Below are 25938 nucleotides of genomic sequence, written 5' to 3'. Positions count from 1 at the left end.
TCGATCCGTCAGGATCTGGTGAGTCTTCCCCGCTATCTTCCTGCACGGTATCCTCTGGGTATACTGTTTCACGAACCATCGACTCTTGGTCAACTGTGGGCTTTCCCAGTCTTCCTAGTTTAAAAAGTCTCATTTTCTCTCTTGATGTTGCTTGCAAGTAGCCTCGTTCTGTCTCCACTGATTTATGGCTGAAGAAGTACGATCATGTCACTCCTTATTATAGTGAGTTGCATTGGCTCCCAGTGGAGGACCGGGCGATTTTTAAGTTGGGATGTTTATATTACAAAATAGCTTTTAGTGCCGCTCCTTCATACCTTGTTGAAAGATTTGTTATCATGACTCATGAGAGGAGTAGAAAATCTCACGCCCTATTTACGTTCCCTTCTGTAAAGGGTTGTAAAAGTAAGAGACATCATGGACATTGTCTTTCTTATCAGGCTGCTTCTCACAATAAAGATTTACATCCATTATTGATCAGATCCATATCTTATAAGCACTATAGAAAATTTTTGAAGACTTTTCTTTTTTCTAAATTTCTGACTAGCTAAATTTCATCGCATCTCACTAATACTGCATTTTCCTGTAGCATAATATTTTGTTAAGCGCATTGAACTATGCGGTCTAGAAATCTGCTATAATGTTATGTTATGTAAATCAATCACTAAATTCAAAACTAAAATCATTCCCCCTACCTTTGTTGTCTCCGTCCCTCCATGCTGTGCTTTACCTTCTGACCTGCTCCCACCTGGCCGTTTTATGCTGCCCCTGGTGTTATCTTCGGGCTGGCTCCCTCTTCCTCACTGACGCAGTGCATAAAGACACGGCCAGCGGCTCCTCATGTGTCCTGCGCCCGAACCGGAAGCCTTCCCTCTGACATAATGCTGCATCGATTTTACCACAGACCGGTGGCTGAAGAGCACTATCTCGGGCCCGATGCATGTGCCAGCGCAGACTGGCAGGAAATTTCTGAGGACCAGCACCGGTCCGTGGACCGGCGGTTGAAGAACACTGCTTTAGGATTCTGAATGGAATGTTGCTACTCTTTGGGTTTTGGCCAGGTACTAGTGACCTGGATTGGCCACCGTGGGAACAGGCTTCTGGGCTTGATGGCCTATTAGTCTGACCCAGTAAGGCTATTCTTATGTTCTAATGTTGAGAAGTCATGAATGCTATTACTAATTCTGTTGACATTATTTGGTTACATTGAAAGCGGTAGTGTGCTGAAGCTCCTGGAAGATCTTGTTAAATTATTTCATGTGTGGGTCAGTGGGCACAGCAGGAGAGGCTGCTGATGAGTTTCAAATCCTTGGCAGAATCCCTTTGGGTCTGCCTGCAGAGCTGTGACTTGAGGCAGCCCTTCCCATGCTGGACTGAACCACTCCACAACTCAGGCTGCATAAATTAGGTTTTCCCTTTAGAATGTGGCCAGCATCAGACATACAGTAACATAGCAAATGATGGCAGATAAAGGCCAGCATTGCCCAGTCTGCCCGCTCTGTGCCTGTTGGACCCATGAACGTTTTTTTGGTTTGCTTTGATCCAATCCTCTTCCTGTATAGGGATCCTCTGTTTATCTCATGTCTTTTTGAATTCTGACACAGTTTTAGTCCCCCCACCAAAACCAAAAAAGCTGTGAGCTTCAATACCCCAGCAAAATCAAACATACGAGTGACAAATATTATAGGTGGAGGAGAAGACCTCAAGAGCTCAGTGAAACAGAACCTGGTCACACACTTCCATGGTTCCTTGGTATATGGGAAAGACTTTAACCCTTTCAGGACCAAGGGACATATTTGTCCCATAACTTTAAAATCCTATAAATTTTGATTGGGATAGTCTACAGTTCTAAATTTGATATGTACGGATTCCATATGATACTGCCTTTATGTAAACAAACTGGTTCCGACATTCATTCATTAGCGTCGTTGCCAGATTGACGAGAAGATTCACTTGCCACACTGTCCATAAGCCAGAAGTTTGATTTTTTATAAAAAAAATAATGATATTTCACAAAAAAAATCAATTTTTTGGCATCTGCAAGCCCTTTTTACCGTAAAAATGTCGTCAAAACCACAAAAATTGGCCTACAATCCTTATGGTCCTGAAAGGGTTAAGGGCTCCTTTTACTGAGGTGCGCTAGCGTTTTTAGCGCACGCAGGAAATTACCACGGGCTACGCTTCTAGAACTAATGGCAGCTCAATGCGCGCACTATTCCATGCATTAAACCCCTAGCGCACCTTAGTAAAAGGAGCCCTACATATATTGTATGAATATTGATAAAAAGAAATAAGAAAAAAGGGAAAAATACATACATACAGAAGAATATTTTAGTTTTCAACTTATAAAAGGTGGAGGTTTTTCTGACCAATGATTGCTCCAAGTATGTGGCTTTGCAGTTCTGTTTCACTGAGCTCTTGAGGTCTTTTCCTCCACTTATGATATTTGTCATTCCCTTGTATGGTTGATTTTGTTGGAGTATTGAAGCTCACAGCTTGAGTATTAAAAAAAAATTTTTCCTTGATTTTTGAGTGGTGATTTTTACGGTTTTTGTCCTCACCATCTTTACCAAGAAAGCATTCCAGGCATCCGCCGCCCTGTTGCTTTTAAGTTTCCCTCCTTGTGCTTCATTTAATGTCCTCTAGCCTCTCTGTTTTCAGAAAAGGCACAATTGTTCGTTAATACCGTTCCAGTATTTAACCATCTGTATCATATCTCCCCTGCCCTCCTCTGGAGGATAAGTATTCAAGTCTCTTTTCCTAGGTCATGCTTCCATTTGCAGGCTCTCCGGTTTGGAAGAAGTTTAGCATTTCTGAAATGACTGAACTTTGCGAGAGGCAATGATGTCTCCGCTTGCGGTTGCTGCCAGATTCCAGGAAGCCTCGTACCATGCTTTACTCTTATAGGGGGAGTGAAAACAGGGAGAAATGTTTTCTCGCGTCTGCTTTTTTGTTCTCTCCTGGTGGTCAGACTCTTTGATAGGAATAATCAATAGATACGTAGTTCCAGCTGAGGTGATGTACCAGAATTTTTGTCTCCACGACCCCACCAATCTCTCTCGGATTCTCAACCCCTATTTTGTATTCACCAGACCCCTCTTTCAACCCGAGCAGTCTCTTCTCTACTATACTATTTATCATTTCTAAAGCACTGAAAGGCATACACAACGCCATACAGGTGCATTTATCCTGTTTCCCCCAAAGAGCTCAGGGGTGACAGGTCAAAAGCGCGCAAGACAATCGCGCGCTGACAAAATCGTGCAGACAACTCAGCGCAAAGACAACCGAGCGCAAGACATTTGCCATAGTTACAGTTCGAGATTTTTAAATTCAATCTTTGAGTTATAATGAGCCTCAATTCATCACCAGGATGTTAACACCACATAATTCCTCACGATCTCTCCGTTCGACTTCTCATAACCTTCTCTCCATTCCCTCTCTGAAAATTATAGGCATCAGAAGACACGATATGTTTTCGGTTATGGCCCCTCAACTATGGAACCTTTTACCTCAATATATTAGAGAACTAAAAGACTTATCATTGTTTATAAAAACATTAAAAACTTACCTTTTCAATGACGCATTCGATCTTTTCCTTTCCAACCAATAACTTTTTTCCATCCAATAACAATATGATGCCTCAAATTCGGCACCAAATCCACCCTCCCTTTTGTTCATTCCATCAATGTTTTTCTTTCTTACTTAACCAGCATTGTAACTTTCCCCCTTTTTCTCCTCACGACTCACGTTAGTCTTACCCTACAATGTCAGTCATTTTGTACGTCAACACCTGCTATTTGTTTGTATAGTTTTATTACATTGTACATCGCTTAGTAATTTAAATAAGCGATTCATTAAATACGAATAAAAACTTGAAAACTTGATCCTAATTTGACACATACCATGTACCAATATACATTTCTTTGTAATCCATCAGTCGTGGCAGGGGAGTTAAGTGAAGTGGTATGTTTTTATTGCTTTCCTAAACATGGTCCCTGCTCAGAACTTACAATCTAATTTAGACAAACAAAATATGACATATAGGGGTAGGGGAGTTTCTCACAGACTGGTAAGATGGGCGCAGGTATCTTCTCTCTTTAGAATCTCTCCCTTCAATTTCTAGTTGCTTTTTCTCACCCTCCTCCGCCTTATCCCCACCAGTCTCTCAAAAGTTTGTATCTGATCTGCACCAGTCTCACTGGTTCACAGTCATTCGCGTGTGGGACAAAGCCGCACTGACATTTGAGCCCAGACAATTGCACGCAAGACTCCAGCGCATCACAGGAAAAGTTAATTTTAAAGAGCTCTGTTGGGAGTGTGAGGGGGGACCCCCCCAGTTTACTTAATAGTGTTCGTGCTGCCGTTGGGGGGGGGGGGGTTGGAACTCCCCATTATAGAGGAAACTTAACTTTTCCCAATTTTTTAGGAAAAAGTTACGTTTTCTGTATAATGTGGGGGGTTGCACCCCCCACCCCAACAGCAGCCAACAGCAATGCGAACAGTATGAAGTAAAGTGTATGTGTGTGTGTGTGTGTGGGGGGTTCCCCCCACACCCCCGTCAGAGCTCTTTAAAATTAATTTTTACAGCAGTGTGCTGGAGTCTTGTGCCCAATTGTCTGGGCTGAAATGTCGGCGCGCTTTTGTCCCATCACCATCTCACTTGCTCTCTCTCCCATGTTCTGAATACCACCAGTCTCTTTCTCCTTTCCATTCCACTCATCCCCCCCCCCATTCAAAATACGGCCATTAAGATAATCTCGGGAGCAAAGAAATATGATCATGTTACCCCTCTGCTTCAAAATGCCCACTGGTTGCCGGTCTCACATAGGGTAACAAATAAAATCGCCCTTTTGACATTCAAAACTATGCAGACCAATACCCCAGCTTTTATAGAGTTTTGATTCCATACGACCCTCCGAGATCTTTAAGATCTATATCTCAATTCAACCTTAATATTCTTTCTCTAAAAATTATTGGCACATGCCGCACCTCCACTTTTTCTGTGACAGCCCCTACAATCTGGAATGCTCTTCTGCTTAACTTAAAAATGGAAAAAAACTTAAAAATTTTTAAAAGCAACTTAAAATGCTTTCTTTTTAAAGATGCTTTTAACTGAAGTATTGTATTTTAGAGATTAATCTATATCTGTTCTTTTTTTTTTTTTAAACTACATTTATTTTCCCAGTCCCTTTTGTGTTTACCTTAAATGTTGCTCCCATTTACTACTTGTGTCCATTGCTTGTCAGTCCATAATAACTTAGTACGTATTGTTGTCAGTCTCGTAGTTTATAGAAAGTATGTCTTAATTGCTACATTTTTTTTTCGTTTTGTTGAAATGTTATTTTATACTCTGTACAACGCTTTGTAGAATCGAAAAAGCGTTTAATCAAAAACTAAATAAACAATAAACAATTGGCTATTTCCCTTCTCTTTCTCCATGTTTCCTGTTACATTCTTTCTTCCCTCCCTGGTTTAAGTTATCTTTCGTTTGAACTATTTATTCTGTCCAGTTGTATACGTTCAAGCATAGGAGGGGGTTCGCTTCAATTCCTCTATCTTATGAGGTGTATCAGCCCTGCTCTGAGAGCTCTTGCCCTTATATTGTTGGGGGTGGGGATGAGGGCGAGGGGGGGGGATCCTTAATTTCAACTGCTGGCACTGTGTCCAGTTTCATCAGACACAAACTGTTTTCTAAACTCTCATCTTCTTTCGAACTGGTGGATCAATTTCTTCTAGACTGGGCATAGCATGATCACTCCCTCCTCTCCTCCATCACAGTGTCTTGAGTCAGTAGTTCCATTCCTTGTTGACCAGTAGGTGGCAATGGTGTGGCAGTTGACATAGACACTTGGTATCAGAGGCTTGGGAACCCCAGCCCAAAGTGTGGTCTTCCCTACCTACTGCCTTCCTCTCTCTCTTTCCCAAGCCCCCCCTCTGCCAGCTTGCAGCCATTCTCATTTTCTCCCTCCCGTTACCAGAGCAAAGCCATGCAAGCAAGACTGCAGCTGTCTACCTGATGCGGCTGCTTCCCCTGGGCCAGCCCACCTCCTCTGAAAAAAGTTGTATTGGAGGTGAGGTTTCACAGGGGTGGGCAACGAGGACTGGAATCCAGTCAGGTTCTTAGGATTTCCCCAATTAATATGCACAAGATCCATTTGCATATAATGGGAGGCAGTGCATGCAAATAGATCGCATGCATATTCATTGGGGAAATCCTGAAAACCCAACTGGATTCCGGCCCTCGTTGCCCACCCCTGGGCTAACCCCTTGGAAACAGTTGCAGTGATGCACGGCTTTGCTCCATAATTACCACCACAGGAGCGAAATAGAAGCAGTGGCTAGGGGGTGGGAAGAGAAACAGAACCACTGTTGATGCTAGCTGGAGTTGAGACACATACGTAGGAGCAGAAGATACAGAGAGGCGTTGTTGGTTGCCCTTAACCTTGGGATTTCCTTGACAGTGCAGCTGAACTACTACTTCTAATTATTTCTATAGCGCTACCAGATGCACGCAGCGCAGTCACAAAGAAGAAAACAGTCCCTGCTTGAAAGAGCTTACAATCTAAACAGACACAGACAAGCAGGATGCCATGGATAGTTAAAGGGAACAGTTAATCGGCTGGCTGGGCTGGAGGGCGGAGGAGTAGGGTTAAGGATTGAAAGCTATATCAAAAAGGTGGGTTTTCAGTCTGCTCACATGGCTAATTGGAAGACACTGGACCGCAATAGTATACTAAGGTTGACTGAAAGCTGCTACAACTTGTGCCTTCTCATCAACTCACCAAAGACAATTTTCTTAGAGTTTTAAATCACAAAGTTAACCCTGAGTTTTCCAGATCCACAGAGCCAAGTGTTAAAGTGCCTGCATCTATTTCCAGAATCCTGTGATATTTGTTCTATTTAATATATTGTGTTGCTTTTGATATGTAATTCCTGGAGTGTATTTTACCACCAGTAAGATGGAGGCAGCTGCAGGAGAGCCAACACTAAGGGAATTCCTCCCTTGTTGTGCCCCAGTCGCTTTCCTGTAGACATAGATATTTCCCCCACCCAATGGTGTAGTAAGGGAGGGGGGGAGGCGGACTGCCCCAGGTGCCATCTTCAGAGAGGCACTAGTGCCTCTCCTCTACGCCATATCAAAAAATCAAGAGCGATACAATATATTAAATAGAACAAATATTGCAGGATTCTAGAAATAGATGTAGGCACTTTAACACTTGACTCTGTGGATCTGGAAAACACACGCCGGCCTCGGCTCCCTTCTGACATCACTTCCTGGTCATGGGACCAGGATGTGACATCAGAAGGGAGCCAAGGCTAGTGCAAGCAGCAAGTGGAAGATGCTGCTCGTGCTGGCAAACATTTCTAGAGGGGTGAGAGGGACACTCAAGTGAAGGGGAAGAGTGGGGGGGGGGGGTGCATGGTATGAGGAGGCTCTCTTGGTGGTACCTGGGGCAACGGAGGGTTGGGCAACTTGGCCAGGATCAAAAGGAACAGCACTGGCATTGAAACTGAGGTAGCAGCCCCTAACAACTAGGTCACTCCTTGTGAATTAAGGGGGTGCAGGACACTTCTCCTTTAATGGGGTGATGCCATGACTCCAACTGATGTCAGAACAGCTTCTAGGTATGTCACTCGGAGAACAGAAAGATGAAATTAGAAACAGGTTTACCGATAGTAAGTCGCACTTGTTAAAACTGAGACAAAACAAACTGATTTTGCAATTAAAATGAAAACTTTAACCAGAGGTGGCAACTTACCCAGTTCCAAAAGAGACATTTTAGATCAGGTTTGCTTTTGAACCTACAACCCAACGCAGTGCTTTTCCTCCCATAATGTGGCAGAATAGGGTTGCCTGAAATACAGATCTGGCCTTAAACCTGTTGTGCTATGGTACAGGGATTACAGGACCTCCAGGAGGGTCACTGTGCTGGGTGAAACAAGGCCGTATTGGGCGTTCTGTTTGTAATTATATTGTTTTCCGGCAAAGTCTTCCTTAATATCATCACCATGTCTGCTCCATTAACCAGAGAGTGCCATGGAGGTCAGAGCAGACATTCAATGCCACTTTTTGGTTACGTACAACTCAATACCTGCTCTAGGACCAACAAGCAAGGTTTAACCAGACAGGAGCCTCTGTTGCCCACTTAAATCATTTTCAATACTTGGTAAATTTGGCATTTTTTGGAATAGAATGTAAGTTTATGTTAAGTAACTGTATGTCAATGTGTTCTTCAATGACTTTTAATCATGGGTGTGATAATTGTTGATGCTGCAGCTCAAGTTTACTATAAACTAATCTGAAATATAAAATAAAACATAACAAGGAATTTGTATAGTTTGTTTTGAGTAATTAGCAGTTGTAAAGTGAAGCTCACTGAAGCCTTTACTCCCCCACTGTAGCGAGAGATCACAGAGCAAATGACAGCAGATAAAGACCTGTGTAGTCCATCCAGTCTGTCCATCAGTCACGTTCATTATCAGAGCAATATTGAACAAATGGTCCAGTATATTACACTGTACTTGCTAAGTTCCAATTTAAAATGTCTCTCTCTCCCCTCCCCCCACCAAGGTATGCAAGATGATATGAATGTGGTATAAAATATGCCTACTTGTTCCTGATCCAAATATTATAATTTATTATTGCATTATATGCAAATTTATTTCATGCATATTCATTATGGATAGCCTGAAAATCTGACTGACAAGGGGATACGCCAGGCCTATGGGGAGGTGATTGAATTAGGCCATAAAGCAGAGCTACTCGATTCCAGTCCTCAAGGTGCCTAGGCGCCTACCAGATAATTTTGTGTTTTTTAAATTATGATTTCAGTGCTAATTAAAAAATTGTTAAGTGTCTAGATTGGCTAAGCGTGCTGATCTAGGGCACCTACCTTTAGGCACCTTTTATAGATTCAGGGCCTTAGGGCCAGACTCAGTATATGGTGCTGAAAACACATGAAAAATTCACACTCAACTCTATTCCATCCAGGGCATTCTGGGATGAATTACCTTTATAGATTAGAGCAGTGTTTCGCAAACTTTTCTGACCGGCGGCACAATAAAACCAGTGCCCTGGGCGGAAGGTACCCCGAGGTTGACATGATGATGTCACATCATCGTGTCAATGCTCATGCATGCACAGAGGCCCGTCTGGCTGTGATCCTGCCGTTACAGGGATCCAGAAGGTGCGGGAAGGAGAGACGCTGGCCAAGAGAATCAGCTGCGTCAGCTGACTTCCTACGGATGTGCCTCTCACCATTTTTTTAAAAACTGCTTTCAACTCTTAACTCCCACTCACTGCTGTTTGATACCTAAACCCACTGTATCATTTCCTCTACCATAATCTCCCCAACCCTGTAATGTCCTGTCTAAAAGACTGTCTATTTTATGTTAAAATGTTCAGTGCTGTGTACGTCTTTTCAGCGCTATAGCAATAATAAATAGCAGTAGACCAGACCAGGGTATCATTGTTCTACCTTCAGAAAGGCGATATATCAAATCCATGACCCAATTCAAAAATGAAGTTGGAGATCTACTATTGGTAATCTGTAATCTAAAACCTGTCACTAAAATTGTCCACGATACCTGAAACTTGGAAGGTGGCCAATGTAATGTCATTTCTAAAAAGACTGGGGTAATACTGGTAGGCCACATGTCTATGTTAGATAGGATTACCAGATGTCCAGATTTCCCCAAACATGTCCTCCTAGAGATTATTTTTACTTCAATTTGCTGGCTGCTTCATCTCCCAAGGTTTGGTGGGAGGCATATAAGGCTACTATTCAGGGGGGGTGCTATTAATAATGTAGCTTGGAAAAGGAAAAAAAGCAGAGAAAAGATCTGGAAGATTTAGAGAGAGAAATTGTGCAGATCAGAAGGGCAAGTACCTAGTTTACAGAAATTAAAATATAAGTATGCTGCTCCATTGAGTGCTGAGACAGGAAATTCCATATTTATGCACAAATACTCTGATAATTATAATTCTGGACATCTCCTGACTCCTGAAACAGAAATAGAGTACCTTTAGTGGTTAATAGACAAGGACACAATATAACTAATGATGAAGACATAGTCGGAGAATTTCAAGATTTTTATCAACAGCTGTATAGTTCTGAGGTGGATTTGCCTCCCTGAGCACTATGATGCTTTCTTAAATAATCTACCTCACCCAATTTTATCCTTACAACAACAAGCAGAGTTAGGTAAATGTGTAACTGCAAGTGACATCAAGGAAGCACTAAAGAGTTTACCAAAAGGGAAAGCTCCAGGACCTGATGGATTTCCTGTGGAATTTTTTGTAGCCTTTCAAGACTTACTAGTCCCAAATTTGGTACTCTATTATCAAGAGTTATTGGACAGGGGGGAATCTAGCTTCTTTTGTTGAATCTAGGATTGTAGTTATTCCTAAAACAGGGCATGATGTTACTCGGGTAGAGAACTATAGGCCCATTTCATTGACTGATGTTGATTGTAAAATATATGCAAAGGTTCTCTCTGAGATTGGGCTAGATTCACAAAGCAAACTCTGCCAATCCGATTCTGATCCGCGCATGCAAATGAGGGGGAATGGCATGCAAAGTAGGCAGGGACGCGATTCACAAAACAAATTTTACGAACCGACTGGGCTGGACGATCAACTCAAGAAGTGACTGCTGGGGACCAGTCGCAAATGTCCTTTCCGACTCTCCAGCTCCATTGCTGCCCTGCTCTTTGCCTCTCTCCTGCCTTTCAGCCCCGCCTCGCTGCCCGACTCTCCTCTTGCCACCCTGCTCTCTGCCCTGAATCCAAACTCCTCCTGCTCTCTGCCTCCTTCTCCATAGTGTGAGCCCGCGTGTTTAAAGTGGGGCTGCACTACACAGTGCAGCCCCGCTTTAAACCTGGAGGCTTGCACTGCAGAGAAGGCAGCAGAGAGCAGGAGAGTCAGAGCCAGTGAGTTGAAACAAGTTTGTAGACGAGCAAGACTAGCAATTCATGGCCTGCTGTATCCTGTATAACTTGGCACTAATGCACAGAATACCGCTCCCTGAGAAACTGGAGCCACAAGACAGGAACACAGAGGAGGAGCTTTCAAGACCTTTATATTTTGCTTTATCTTCATGAAGTGAATGGAAAATAAAATTTGGATTCTTGATCTTATTTAACTGTCAGCTGTTTAAAAATAACTCATTACTTCTGCTTCTGCCAGGGATCGCCCTTCCCCCAATAAAAAAACAGAGCAGAAACGAACAAGAAAAGCAGATGGTCTGCGCATGCGCCTAGATCGCACACTTGCAATCCGTTTTGGTGGATGGGGCGTCCCTCCGATCACCCCCATTAGAATATTGCTGGTTTCAGAATCCATCGGACCTGCCTGGATCGGACATGGATCGGGCAGGTTAGTGAATCTAACCCATTGTCTCCTCTGTTGTCATCTTTGATTCATGTAGATCAAAGTGGTTTTGTGCTAGGAAAATATACCATGGACAATTCAAGAACATTTTGGAATGTGATTACTTTAGCTCCTGATCTTTCAGTTCCTTTATTGGCATTGCCTTTAGATTCAGAAAAGGCATTTGACAGAATAGAATGATGATACTTGTTTAGAATTTTGAAATGGTTTGGACTAGGTGAGAACTTTGTGAAAATGGTACAAATGTACACTTACTTCCCCTTCTGCTCGGGTATTTGCAAATGGGGTTTTATTTACAAGGTTTGAATTATATCAAGGTACAAAACAGGGCTGCCCTCTCACCTCTTTTGTTCAATTTGGCTATGGAGCCTTTGCTTCTGGCAATTTGAATGTCTACGTTGATAGAAGGTGTGAATATGGGTGAAGTTCATTGTAAGCTTTTTGCTTATGCTGATGATTTGCTCTTGTATTTGACAACAGAGCCTCTGCATAATTTATTTTGTTTAATAGAGAAGTTTTCTGCAATTTCAGGGTATAAGATAAATTGGGAGAAATCAGAAGTAATGCCCCTAAACATTTATGCCTATAGAAAGCATATTGGAGATTTGCCTTTAGTTTGGACAGCCTCCAAACTTAGATATTTAGGGGCATGGTTTGAAGCTACTGTAGTGAGTACATTGAAGCTTAATAGGAAAGCTATGTTGGCCATTGTAAACCAAGAGGAAAAAGTCTCCCAATACCCCGAAAAATGGGATGAGGGGGAGAGACAACCCAAACCACACACTACCATAAGAGATAATAATAATAATGGTGGAAGGGAGCCCTCAGTTACACAGCCTGCAATGGGGACATAGCCCCTAAAGCTCCAGCTGTCACAAGCATACACCCAAAGGGGTGTTATCTGTGAAACATCCCTGGGCTCCCTCCGTATGAAATAAGTGATGAATCAAAACACAAACATGTACTAAAGTGAAAATAATAAATAATACACGCTGGGTGGGAAGGTACTCGCGCATGCGCGGTGCGGTCGACTCGAAACTTCGAGTTTCTTCAAGCAAGTCTGCTTGCGAGCTTCCGCATCTGGGCTCCGCTGATGACATCACCCATATGTGAGAATAGGCTGCCTGCTTGTCCTGGGATAAATATTGTTGCTCAGCTATAACAGATGATTTCCATTAATAGTAGGACTGATTAGGGCCTGTCCCTCCTGCCGAGAGTTGCCTTAATCCTTGATCTTTGAAACAGAATAGCCGAGGAAACCACTGTTTTGCAGGAAGGACCACGTGTGTTTAGAACATCACACAAAGTTCTGGGCTCTAATTTTCTGTCTCATTGAAGTGTGATGTCACCCACTTATGTGCCCAATAATCCAGCAGGTCAATGGAGAAGGTTTAATCACAGGATCTTACATCTCATAAACCTCTCAGAACAAGAGAGAGCACAACACAGGCTGGTGAATTGTTGTGTATCTCTGAGGAAGAGAAAAAAACCATTTCTTCTTAAGTCTTGCCAATTACCATCACATGGTGGCCCTATTGTAAAACATTTACAACATATCTCGATATGGTGATATTATAGAGGAATTATAGTAGGAAAGGGGGGGGTGGGGGGGAAAAAGTTTACATGTTGTCCAGGATAAAAAGATGCCTCTGCATAGCTTATGCATGAGGGCATATTCATTCTGGATTTACAGACAATCCAACTGGATAGGTTTAAAAAGCTTTTTTCTACAGTTAAGTGGAAATAGATGTCATTAGATATGAAGGAAATGATTCCTGCCTAAGAGTGGTGGGGAAGCCCAAGGCCTAGTTTAATCCTAAAGGCCAAAGGCAGATCGTGCACAATTCTCAAGTACTGTATATGATATGATGAATCTAGGGGTACAGGGCTAATTCAGGAATTTAGCTTGATCCAACATATTTGGGCTGAGTAGGCATTGTTCATCTCTATAGAGCACATTAAAGATGCAGATGTTCAAAACTCTTCCCTGGATTACTATAACATAAAAATGACCTTAGAAATTAAGAAAGCTGAACTCTATGGATGCCTGGTCTTTTCTTCCTAGCACAGAACTACATAGAATAACAAATAGTCACAGTTTATTTTATAGTTTATTATAAACAATCAGGTATTATTGGGTAATTTATAACCTCCCTCTCCAAAAGGAAAACCAAAATGCAAGACAAGAGCAATATCTTCAGATGGCTCACTATATTAATCATAAATTGCAAGGAAAGTGTTTTCAAATTCATTAAGGTTTAAGACATCAGATGAAGAACTGTATTAGAAACATATGGCAATATGAAGGAGGCGGCATATTTCTGATCACAGGGGCACACAAAAACACCAAAGACAGACTTTAGTTAAACATAAATATGATTTTTAAAACTGCATTTTCATCAGCAAAGATGGTTATATTACCATTTAAAAACATGATTTTAGCTTCTTTACACAGAATTAATTTTGTTGAATCTAAAGGAAAGAGATGATCCTTGCTCAATTTCAGACATGAGTACAATATGTTTGCAGGAAGCCACAAAAGCTTGTCTTCTAAGCTTGATTTTATATACACAGCACATCTGTACAGTCTTTCAGCTTTTAATTTACATGTTATTTACACGCTGCCTTGCACGCTCTAATATAGCATATGCCGAAGGCAACCATTCCAGTGTTTAGTAGAAAAGGTAAACAGGTTTCAGGGCGCACACGCCCTCAGACTTTTCAGAAACTCTGCTGTTTTCTTGAGGTAAGGGAAGTTTGTAGGGCAGAAGAGGACGACAATCTGAAATGTGCTTAAATTTGACTTCTCCAAGCTTACATTTTAAGAACTGTTCAGTCATTGCTGCAATTATTGCTTTTACCATTTCAATTCTTTGGTAATAGGCTGGGCAAAGGTGTTCAACTTCTCCCAAGGCAAAAACAGGGGGAAAAAACAAAACCACAAACTCAAATGTACCAAAGGCTGAGTGGAATTGTTATGGAGACCTCAAACACATGGCAGCTTGTTGGCTGGTGCTAGTTCACTAATGCTTGTACAGTGGTACCTTGGTTTACGAGTGCACCAGTTTGTGAGTGTTTTGCAAGAAGAGCAAAACATTCGCAAAATCGGCGCCTCAGAAACCGAGCGCCCCCCGCAAAACGGTACCCTCCCCTCCCGCAATCCGCATCCCCACTCCGCCATCGGGACCCCCCCCCCCGCGACCTGAGGTCCCCCCAACCCACCCGAACCCTCTTCTTACTTTGCTGTAGCGGCACCAGCATGTCCTGTGCGTGGTGCCGGTACCTGAAGATCTGCTTCCTGTGCTGGGCCTTGAGCATGTGCGCATGCTCAAGGCCTGAGAGTCCACATCGAACGTGAACTCTCACGTCGAACGTGAACTCTCAAGGCCCAGCACAGGAAGCAGATCTTCAGGCACCGGCACCATGCACAGGACATGCTGGTGCCGGTGCGGAGGCTACAGTAAAGTAAGAAGAGGGTTCGGGTGGGTTGGGGGACCTCAGGTCGTGGCGGGGGGGGGGGGGTGCGGATCGCGGGGAGGGGAGGGTGCCGGTTCGCAGGGGGGGGGGCCTTCGGGGGAGCAATGCTGGTTCTCGTGGGGGGGGGAGCAGTGCTGCTGGCCTCGGGGGGGGGGGGAGGGTGGGGGGAGGAACCTATCAAAGCGAGTTTCCATTATTTCCTATGGGGAAACTCGCTTTGATAAACGAGCATTTTGGATTACGAGCATGCTCCTGGAACGGATTATGCTCGTAATCCAAGGTACCACTGTATATATAAATTCTCCATATCCATAACAAATTTGACACTAGTGTATAATTCAATTGTTAGTTTTGATACTTTTCATTTTGAGCTATTAGATAGCCAAGTTTGTTTGTAAATGTTTAAATATGTCGGTCATTGTGGGTGGAACATTTTTTCTGCAGTTTGGTTCCGCAGTAGCCCCAATGATTTATTTATTCATTTACATAATGCTGTATTTTTAGTTTCTTCTTGGTGTTTAAGCTTTTTTCATTTTCTTCTCTTTATAGTTAGTTGATTTTCTTTTTTGTTCGAAGTCTGGTAAGACCTATCAGAGTGGGAACATATTCTAGATATTCACATTGGTGGTTCTCAAGGTATGTTTTGTATTATTATTATTTTCTCAGGCTTTTCCGATTGCTTTGATTAAATCTATATCAATATCCTCTATGCTAGTCCATAATAGCCATTTGGTGCTAATCATTTATGTATTATATCTTTAGGTAGTTGATGAGGGTTTTCAGTCTTTTCTATGTCAAATGAGGCTTTAATGCCTGATGCAGTTTTTAGTTAAAGTTTTTATGTTGGCTCACATTCCCTTTTAAATGTTTTTTAGGTTTGCTATTTATAAATTAAACTCTATGAGTTTCCATTTGGATTTTCTTTATTTTAATATTGATTTTATTGTATGTTTTTATGGTTATAGTAGTTGTTGATTACATTTTTTATTACATTTGGTGATAAATTTCACTACATTATATTTGTTGATAAATTTAATTATCAACATAGCAACAATGTTCAATATTTAATCATTAACCTATGTATTGATGACATGTATTTTTAAGGTTTTTACCTCATGTATATGAATCATTCATTTTTACTTTGTTCAAAATTTTTTATGTATGTATTTCATATGATGCTTTCGATGTTTTTCATATGTCCGTATACTTACTTATAGACTCCTGAGGAAGGTCTGTTGGCCGAAACATGTGCATTTCGAGTAATTGAGTCGTTGGATGTATTTTTATGTCATTGGATAAATAAAGATTCCTATATTATCAGATGCATTGGAGGACACTTTCATTAGTGCTCATCATTCCGATCTGGACAATTCCACTCAGCCTTTGGTTCAACTTCTCCCACCATGCAAATTAATTTAATTTTTTATGTTTTTCTGCACCAACTACTTAAAGTAGAACACCAGGAAAATAAAATTTAAAAAATTACTCAGTTGTTGTTTAACCTCCCCCCCCCCCCCACCCACACATACTTTTTTTTTTTAAATGATACTTTTTTAACTTCCAATGGGGAAAAAATTAGGCAGCAGGCCTATAAATTAGTGCTTCATTTTAGATGCCACAGGGGACACACTTAAGGGCACACCGAAGCTATTATAGAAGATTAGTGCAAAGCTACATTAGTGCGCCAAAATTAGGTGCCCAGTGCATCACCATACAATGCATGCAACTGATCACATTTTATAAGCTTGGGAGGTTGGAACCTGGCATCGTTGTGCTGTGCGACCATTGCTCTTCCCCGCCACTTCAGCACCCCCCTCCCCCGCTTGAAATGTTTATCAGCACAAGCAGCATCTTCCACCCATTGTTCACACCAGCCTCAGCTCCCTTCTGACGTCATGACTTGGTCCCATGACCAGGAAGTGACATCAGAAGGGAGTCAAGGCTGACGCAAGCAGCGGGTGGAAGATTCTGCTCACACTGGTGAACATTTCAATAGGTACATTGGGGGGGGGGGGATGGCACCAAGGCTGGTTCACCCCCTTACTATGTCACTGTTTGGTACCACCACTGCTATGCCCACCTGCTTGACCCCTGACAGTTGCACTCTTTTCAGAAAAGTGTCTAGCACTTATGCTGCCTTCAATTGTTTATGGCTCGAGAAAGCTTTTCCTACTATGCCATTACCACTTATAATAAATTTAAGCAAACCAAGGCACTGCTGAGAACCTGTATAACAGTGTTTTCCACAAAGGTGTACTCCTGGTTAATGCAGAAAACTGCGTGGTTTACTGCAGCTCTCACTAGTAACCTGTGCTTTCCACATTAATACATCTTTATTATGCACTATCAAAATAGTAAAAAGGCAGCCCTTTTTAGAAAGCAGCAATGTGAAGGTAAAAGATGCACAAACTCTATTAAAAAAATGTATGAAAATACAAATGGAAAGACTTAGGAAAGAGCAAAAAGGGGGAACCAGAACCAGAAATGATATTTTGGACAATGACGATGGTAAAGTTCTTTAAAAACATTTAAGATTCAGTAGGTTAACGACCAAGCTCGTTTTGAGCTTCCTCCCCTCTCCCACTTTTCAAGCACTGAGAGCCGAGAAAAGAGAACATGTTTCACAAGATCCAAACTCATTCGCTTTGGGGTGTGGTGAGTTCAAAGAGAATCACAGTTCAATCTTTACAAGTTATCATAAAAAGTACTGTATGTAAGAATATTTTTTAAAAAACCCAAAAACTGAACCCATATTCGAGGCACACTGCATTAACCTGATAAAGCAGAACAGATTGAGATGAAGTACTCAATGCTTTCAAGTTAAAGAAATTCCAAGAGCAATTTAGAAAAAAGTTACAGTAGTATAAACTCACACATTATGCACACAAGCCAAAACTCCTTAGACACAACCATACTCATACCAAACAGTTGGTTGGTCCTCGTTTGAATCCGAGGGTGTAGAGGCACTTTTTGGGTTGATTCCTTTGCTGACTTCCTCTGTGCCAACTGTAGATCCTGGGGACCTAATCTGATCTTTGGATGTTACAGCAGGACTTTGCCCTGGGGTACCATCTCCTTCAGTATTGCTGGGCAAAGCCCTAACTGGAATCACCATGGCCACTTCTCCAAAATGCGATGTTGATCTCGATCTGGTGGGTACGTACTGGGCTCGAGAATGTTGCCATTGTCCTGCAGCTACACTCGTTTGTTCCTGCTGTACACTATCACCACCAGCTCTGCTGATGGAAAGAGTACCAGGACCAGGAAGCTGCTGAACAGGTGGGATTCTCTCATCTTTTGGAGCAGCCAAAGAGAGACGTCTTGCATCAAATGGTCGGCAGCGAGAGTCAACATTTAGCACAGATACTGTTGTTTTTGAAGACTGTGGTCTGTCTCTCAAGATGACATGAGGCCTTGAAGACGTAGAAGGCTGTAAGGTCTGGCTATCAAAGTCTATATGTGCTTGAGACTCTGTCCCAGCTTTTAGAGCTTCTGACGTAAGCATCTCTGGACCACTTGTTCTAAGAAGGTCAGCAGAAGCTAAACTAAATATCCTACTAAGCGAACCACTCTTGCTGCTGGTAGCAATGATTTTCTGAGGGTGCATATTCTGCCTGGGACTACAGAGAGGCTGGTTTGGCTGTATGCTCTTAAGGGATGTTGTAGAGCTAGATGGAGGCTCTGTCTGACGCAAATTTGGCTTTACATAGTGCCCTGGTTTACTTAATCTCCCGTCTGCAGTATTGAAATCTATCTTTATAGTTGGCGTAACATAGCTGGTGGGCATTTTCAGAGCTTCCTTTATACCAGACTGGACCAACTGGGTTCCAATGACAGGGGGATCATTCATTTTTCTAAAATAGTCACTCAGCAGATCTTCTTTACTATTTGGAGAGTCCTGAAGAAAAAGAAAAGATAGAATGAAACTACAGACCATGAATATCTGAAATAGAAAATGCTAAAAATGAAATAACTACACATCTTTTCAGGCTCAAAAATAATGAAATATTCTTAGAAAAAAAAAAAAAAAAAGAGGATGGCAGATATAATACAACTCCACTCAAATTTGCCCATCCATACATTCCCTTCCTTAGAGATCCTCTGTTTATTCCAGACTTTCTTTGGATTCTCTATTCATCACTTTCATTGGGACTTAATTCCATTTGCCTACAACCTTTTCTGTAAAGGAATATCTCCTTTGATTAGGCCTCTGTTTTCACTTTCATTCTGTTTCAGGCGTTTGCACTTTAATGTACACTAGCACCAGATATAACTAATCTATTTTCATCAGTCCAGTAGGCTTGAAGTAGCCATAACAAAATATATTATTGTGCTAAATAAGATAATCTAGTGGGAGATCTGCACATTATCTCCCAAATTCCATAAAAAATGGGTGTCTAACTTTATACTTAGCATGAAAAATTTTGTCTGCAATTTATAGAATGTCAGTTACATATGCAACTTAATTCAATAATTGGCTGTTAAGTGGAAGATTAGGTTTATATTATCGATAATCTTCTTTCTGTTAAGTCCAAGGAGGATTCCATATGCTAGGTTTTCAATCACAACCCACAGTCTGGGAGTTGCAGAAATCCACAACTTTTCTGAGCACATACTCCACCCTTTTAGCCTGAGAGCTAGGAAACATATCCAGTTACAATTTCTGCAACCAGTCCGTGCAGAAGTCTTTTGCAGTAGCTCTGCTTTTTCTTATTTTACGATTAAAGTTCATTTCCATGCCTAACTGCCTACAGCTGGGTGTGAGATTTATACAGGCCCTTGAGCCAACATTAAGTGCTTGTGCCTAGGTTAAGCATGTAGATGAGAACTTAGGCTAGCATTCTGTAACAGTAGTGCCATGTGGAACTGACATTTTATTTTATTGTAAGACTCATATCCTGCCATTATAGAATTTGTGTTTAGCATGCATTATCCTGGTATCTACATTCCAACATCATTTCTTGGATTTCCTCCTTTGTGGACAAAATTCTATCGAAGACTGAAAAAAAATCAATTCTTGTCTAGTATAATGAGGTAGACGAAAGTTTTAGGAGAGGGGAAATATTGATGCATTACTACAGAATGATGATCCTTTTCTCCTAATTTACATTGGACAGATGTTTTATGCTACACTACATTCACAATGTGGCATATACACGAGTTCTTTCTGACACAGGGAAGATGTATAAAGTAGAAGACGAGGGTGGTTACTGCACATATATTCTAATTACTGTGAGATGTTAAAGGCACAGCAACCAGAACGGAAACAGATATCCAAATCCGAAAGCATAAAGATTACTCTGCTTGCATCATCCAGTCAGTAACTTCATTCAGCCCATTCAGGGACATCAAGTTTAACTCGAACATCTACTGTAATTCTTTTACATTTAAAGTTCTCTTGCACCATGTGGATTTTTTTTTGGCCCTGTTTTTTCATGGGGAACAGATTGTAAAAGCTTTTCTTGCTGTCATTCTAGTTAGATAATTTAATCCCTTAAGAAGGGAAACTCAACATAAACTAAGGGTTCCTTTTACAAAGGTACGTTAGGGCCTTAACACGCGGAATAGCACACGCTAGCCGCTACCGCCTCCTTTTAAGCAGGTGGTAATTTTTCAGGTAGTGCACGCTAATCTTGTGCGTGCGCTAAAAACGCTAGTGCACCTTAGTAAAAGGAGCCCTAAGTCTTTAGTGATTTGCAACTGCTGGATACCATGATCCTTAAAATAAAGCCGACTGTAAAAATCCAGAAACGCTGAAGCTCCCCTCAAACTAATGCTGTTGCAACAATCTAAGGTGAAACTCGGTTATCTTCCAAATGAAGTGCATGCCATTCATCCCGTACTTTATTAATCTCAAGTCATAGAGCAGTAGACTTAACTCTAGTACAATATAATCCCTTTCCAAGCCAGAGAGCCTACAAGAGGTTATTTAATGTGGTAAAATCAGAACTTTGGAAAGAAGCAATAACTAAGAATGGAAGGAGAATGTTACAGTTTTTACTTACATTAGGTGGGGATAACATGTTGCTCTCTTCCAGGAACTCTTCCAAGGTCACCAGCTCGCTGTCTGGGGAAGCTGTGTGTAGTTGGGGAAGTGACTGGTTAGACTTATTCTTCTGAGGTATGTCACAAGAGACCAGACTATTTCTAGAAAGGGAGGGCTCCTCTCTGTTGATAGCTCCCAAAAGAACTGAAGTGGAGGAATGTGGGTAGCTGTTTTTATTTAAGGCATTTGTCTCTCTGCTTGGCGCCATGTCATCACTGCTAAGGCTCTCTGATCTACCAGATAGATGATCTGAAGAACCTAGACCAAAGATAAAATGTAATCCTCTTGTCAACGGCGGCATTTGTTTCATATTGTAATGGTGCACAAATAGTTAACTACTGATGACAATAGTACAAGCGTTGTACTTGTGTCATACAGTATATAAGGTGAATAATATAAGAAACAGGTGGTAGGTATCCTTTTAGTCACACAGGAATGAACAATGCAAGTACCAGTTTTGATGGAAAGTCAATTCAGCACACACTATCAAACTGATTGTGTTTACCAGTGACTAGTTTCTGCCTTCTTTGTCCTCTCTGAGTTTTCCCACTCCCAGCAGCGTGGTGTTAAGTAATACCACATGTACTGTAGACTGGCTAGGAAGATCACGTGTCCTAAACTAAGAGATAAAATGCATTAAGTATGAATGTCTGCAAGGGGCCCCGAATGAACGAAGGAATGATTGATATGAGAGATATATGAAAGAATGGTGTGTACTTAAATTCTAATATTTTATAGATTTTAAACCTGAAGAAACACTAAGGAAAATCCTGAGGCAACATCTGGGAGTAATTAAAGACAGAGATTGTTGCTTCAGTCTCCAGCATAGGAAGGGGGGGCATTGGAAGCCCATGCTTCTCACTGTGTGTAACATGAAGCTGTCAGCTTTCCTCTTCCAGACTAAGGTTTCTGTGTAAGGCCATGCAATTTGAATCTGTCAGCTTAGGAAGAGAGTTTTTCCTTTAGGGCTGAGAATTTCTCAGCACCATGTTAATAATTGTAGAATTCTTTTGCATAATGTTATAATATTAATTCAGAAATCAAAAGTAATTTTCTGAAACTTTGTCTAACTTTTAAATGTGGAGGAATGTTTCTTTGTCCAACTTTAAGACCACCCATAGGATTGTTATTGGTTGATTATGATGATGATGTCACCGAAAAGCCAACAGTATATAATAGAAACTCTGGAGCTAGAAAAACGAGACCATTGTGAGAAGGCCAGCCTTTGGCCACGATGATGATCTCCCATTAGCGCAACGTAAGCAATTATGCTGATGTTTTTGATCTAATAATGGAAAAATAGAAACCCATTAGCGCAACGTAAGCAATTATGCTGATGCTTTTGATCTAATAATGGAAAAATAGAAACCCATTAGCGCAACGTAAGCAATTATGCTGATGCTTTTGATCTAATAATGGAAAAATAGAAACAATAATTCAATAAATCTTGGTTATAATTTTAAAAACCTTGCGCTGGTGTCATTTTGCATGTATAATTATTTCAAACCTGAAGTTTTCACAAAGGCGTCAATGACCCTTGCTCAACCCACAAGAGATCCCACGGATTGCTGTAAACCGATCGAGATGCATGCGCAGAAAGCATTTCAACTTCACGAGCCCCATTTCCGCTCTATGTTTAGGCAGAGTCCCGGGAAAGCCCGCCCACTCTCTATAACGCCCACCCAATCAGTGCTCTACAGGGGGAAGGTTGCCAAGTAGAATGCACTTCATTATATGCTAGCAGTTATTTGATTGACATCTTCAGGGCTTTGCTAGTTAAAAATTGCTTGCCCGACAACTCAAATTACTGTTGTTTTAGGACTTTCATTTTGCAGCTAGACTACGGAACATAACACGCTTTAAACCCGCAGGTTAAAACTGCAGGCTGGCAAAGAGGCAGGGCGGCAGAGAGCAAGGTGCTTTTTGCACAAGGGAGATGCTTTATTTTGCTGGTTTCAGGGCTGCAGAGATTTCAGGGCAGCAGAGAGCAGGACAATCAGCAAGGACGTGAGCGACTGGTCCTCAGCAGTCGCTTCTTTTTGGCTCAACCAGCCCAATCGGTGTTCCTTCTTCTGTTTAGTGAATTGCTGCCTTCCTACTTTGCATGCCATTTCCCTTCATTTGCATGTGCAGATCGGGAAGGAGGTTAGTGAATTGGGTCGGGATCAGAAAAGGCTCGCAAACTGGTCGGGACACGATCTATGAGCTTAGTTAATCTAGCCCAATGTCAGAGGGTGCAGGGATGTGGCTGGGGTGGAGAGAAAATGCCAATCACTGGGGGGGGGGGGGGGGGGGGAGCAGATCATGTAAGCCCGTTCATGTAAGCAGATCATGTAAGCCCGTTCTACAGAAAACGTCACTGGTTGCCAATGGAGGCAAGGGTCATCTTCAAGTTCTCCTGCCTTTGCTTCAAAATCTTAATGGGTTCATCCCCAATTTATCTGTCGCATCATTTTGTGTTTCCAGGCACCACATGCACACGTAGTGCCTATCTATTTGCCTTCCCCTCCCTGAAGGGCTGTGTTTACAAGAGATTCCTTGATAGAACACTGTTGTTCCAAGCTGGCAAATGGAATAAATGTCTAACCACCCTCATTTCAAGTGCACCCTCCTACCACTCCTTCAGGAAGTCAATTAAAACCTATCTCTTTGATAAATTTCTCTGACTCCTTCCCATCTTGCTATATCTCTGAATTACCTGCTGTATCTCTGACATATTTCCAGTTATACCTAACCTCCCTGCTTACTAACGTAATTAAAATTTGTTACCAATGTACTTGACAGTATTTTCTGTAACATCGCTGTATATGTACAGTCTTTCTCTGTAAACCGCTCTGAACTGCTTGTGGTATTACGGTATACAAATAAAATTATTATTATTAACATCATCAGTCCACCCTACACTTTATTAGAAACATATTTTCTCTCATCACCCAGGTGTTTATTAGAAGGAATATGGTATTATGCTCCTCCTTGAGAATCTCAGGTGGTTAACAGCACATCAGGGATTCCTTTACTAAGCTTCAGGAGCTGTTCTTCCCTTGCACTTGCTGGTAGGAGTCCCTCCAACCCATCTCTACTTAAGAAGAAGGAAATTCACCAAGCTAAATCACTCCCTGTCACAATCTTACCTTTAAAGTTGAGAGGTAAACTACTATTGGATACACTCCTGCTGTTCTCGAAGCTGTTTGGCCTGGACACTGAAAGTAAATCATTTATAGAAATAGCTTTATGGAGGTAAACAATTACTTATTTAGGCTACATGGATAAGAAAATATTGCACAGAAAAAAAAATGTGACAGCCCCATCATTACTCCTTACTTTAAGATTCCAGGTCAAATAAAACTGACTCGAAGTACAAGAGGACAATTTTCAGGCACCCTGGGCACCTAATCTAAGCATCCTAAAAGTAGACAAAATTCTAGCTAACATCTAGATAACTAAGGGCTCCATTTACTAAGCTGCAGTAGCGTTTTTAGCACGCGCTGATGATTAGCACGCGCTAACCCCTGTGCTATGCAGAAAATACTAACACCAGCTCTATGGAGGTGTTAGCGTCTAGCACGCGTGGCATTGAAGCGCATACAAATACCACTAGCGCAGCTTAGTAAAAGGAGCCCTAAGTTTGGCTTAAAATTCACCAGCAGCAGAGGAGATTGCGAGGGGACATGATCGAAACATTCAAGGTACTGAAGGGGATAGACTTAGTAGATAAGGACAGGTTGTTCACCCTCTCCAAGGTAGGGAGAACGAGAGGACACTCTCTAAAGTTGAAAGGGGATAGATTCTGTACAAACGTAAGGAAGTTCTTCTTCACCCAGAGAGTGGTGGAAAACTGGAATGCTCTTCCGGAGTCTGTCGTAGGGGAAAACACCCTCCAGGGATTCAAGACAAAGTTGGACAAGTTCCTGCTGAACCAGAACATATGCAGGTAGGGCTAGTCTCAGTTAGGACGCTGGTCTTTGACCAGAGGACCGCCGCATGAGCGGACTGCTGGGCACGATGGACTACCGGTCTGACCCAGTAGCGGCAATTCTTATGTTCTTACTCACATAGATTAATAGGAAAGATTATATTGTATAATATATGTGAATGCATATGATATGGGAGGGATAGGAGGGAGGGGGATTATAATTTCATTAATTTAAGTTGATTGTAATAGAATATCAAGTGATGTTTTTAAGTTCAAATGTTATTTCTTGATACACTTGTTGTAAGATGAAAAATGAATAAAGATTTAAAAAAAAAAAAAAAAAATTTGAAATTCATAAGAACTGCCACCTCTGCGAGCCCCATCCCTTTTCCTCCAGCTTTATGAGGGACTACTGAAAAATTCTCAACCCAACCAAGAAGACAATGATGTGAAGCCATGAAACTTACAAGTTATTCCACACTTTTCTTGACACTTCATGTCAACGATATGAAATAAAATGAGGCTCCCCTCCAGCCCTCACCTAGGAAAGCATCTCTTTCTTTCTTTCCCTCCCTTCCACCTCCAGGGTCTGTTCCCTTTCTCGCTCTCAGGTTTAGTCTTACAATCTCCCGCACTCTTCCATAGAGCCATGGCAGTGCAGTAATCTGATCCTCTAAGACTGTCTTCTTGTCCAGCACACTCTGATGTCCCGCCCAGTGGTGTAGTAAGGGTGAGCATCGCCCGGGTGGTGGCGCCCCTTCCCCCTTGCCATGTGCCTGCCCCCTTCCATTTCCCCATACCTTTTTAGCTTCTCCGGAGTAAGCAGAATGCTGCCCACGTTGGTGACAGCTCGCTCTTTGACATCACTTCCTAGGTGCGGGTCCCAAAAGTGATGTCAGAGAGAGCGCCGATATCAACATGGGCAGCAAACTTGCGCTGCAGAAAGATATGGGGGTAGGCAAGGGGCGCACAACAAGGAGAGGAGTGGGGAAAGTGTGAGTGAGTGGGCGGAGAGGAAGAGGGACGCCGTGCCCTTAGGAAGACTGCCATTCCACACACCCCTTACTACGCCACTGATCCCGCCCCCTCTGACTCACTTCCTGTTTGGAAAAA

The 25938-nt window shown here is 42.0% G+C and overlaps 1 protein-coding gene across 4 annotated transcripts in view; it reads right to left on the bottom strand.

Annotated features, from left to right (window-relative positions):
* Window positions 1-16384: 16384 nt before the first annotated feature.
* The window catches only part of CCDC88C (coiled-coil domain containing 88C), a 338359-nt gene continuing 328805 nt past the window's right edge, over window positions 16385-25938 (bottom strand). For 3 of the 4 annotated variants that reach the window (XM_033951005.1, XM_033951003.1, XM_033951006.1), the window contains exons 28-30: window positions 24044-24112; window positions 20872-21170; window positions 16385-18764 (exon numbers count right to left, since the gene is read on the bottom strand). In XM_033951005.1, coding sequence (XP_033806896.1) covers window positions 17766-18764; window positions 20872-21170; window positions 24044-24112 — 1367 coding nt within the window. In that variant the 3' untranslated portion in view covers window positions 16385-17765. The remainder of the gene's footprint in view (window positions 18765-20871; window positions 21171-24043; window positions 24113-25938) is intronic. The other variant, XM_033951004.1, reaches the window with a different exon arrangement.

Source organism: Geotrypetes seraphini, chromosome 7 (assembly GCF_902459505.1).
Source record: "Geotrypetes seraphini chromosome 7, aGeoSer1.1, whole genome shotgun sequence".
Classification (NCBI taxonomy): Eukaryota; Metazoa; Chordata; class Amphibia; order Gymnophiona; family Dermophiidae; genus Geotrypetes; species Geotrypetes seraphini.
This window is presented reverse-complemented; position numbering and strand designations above follow the sequence as displayed.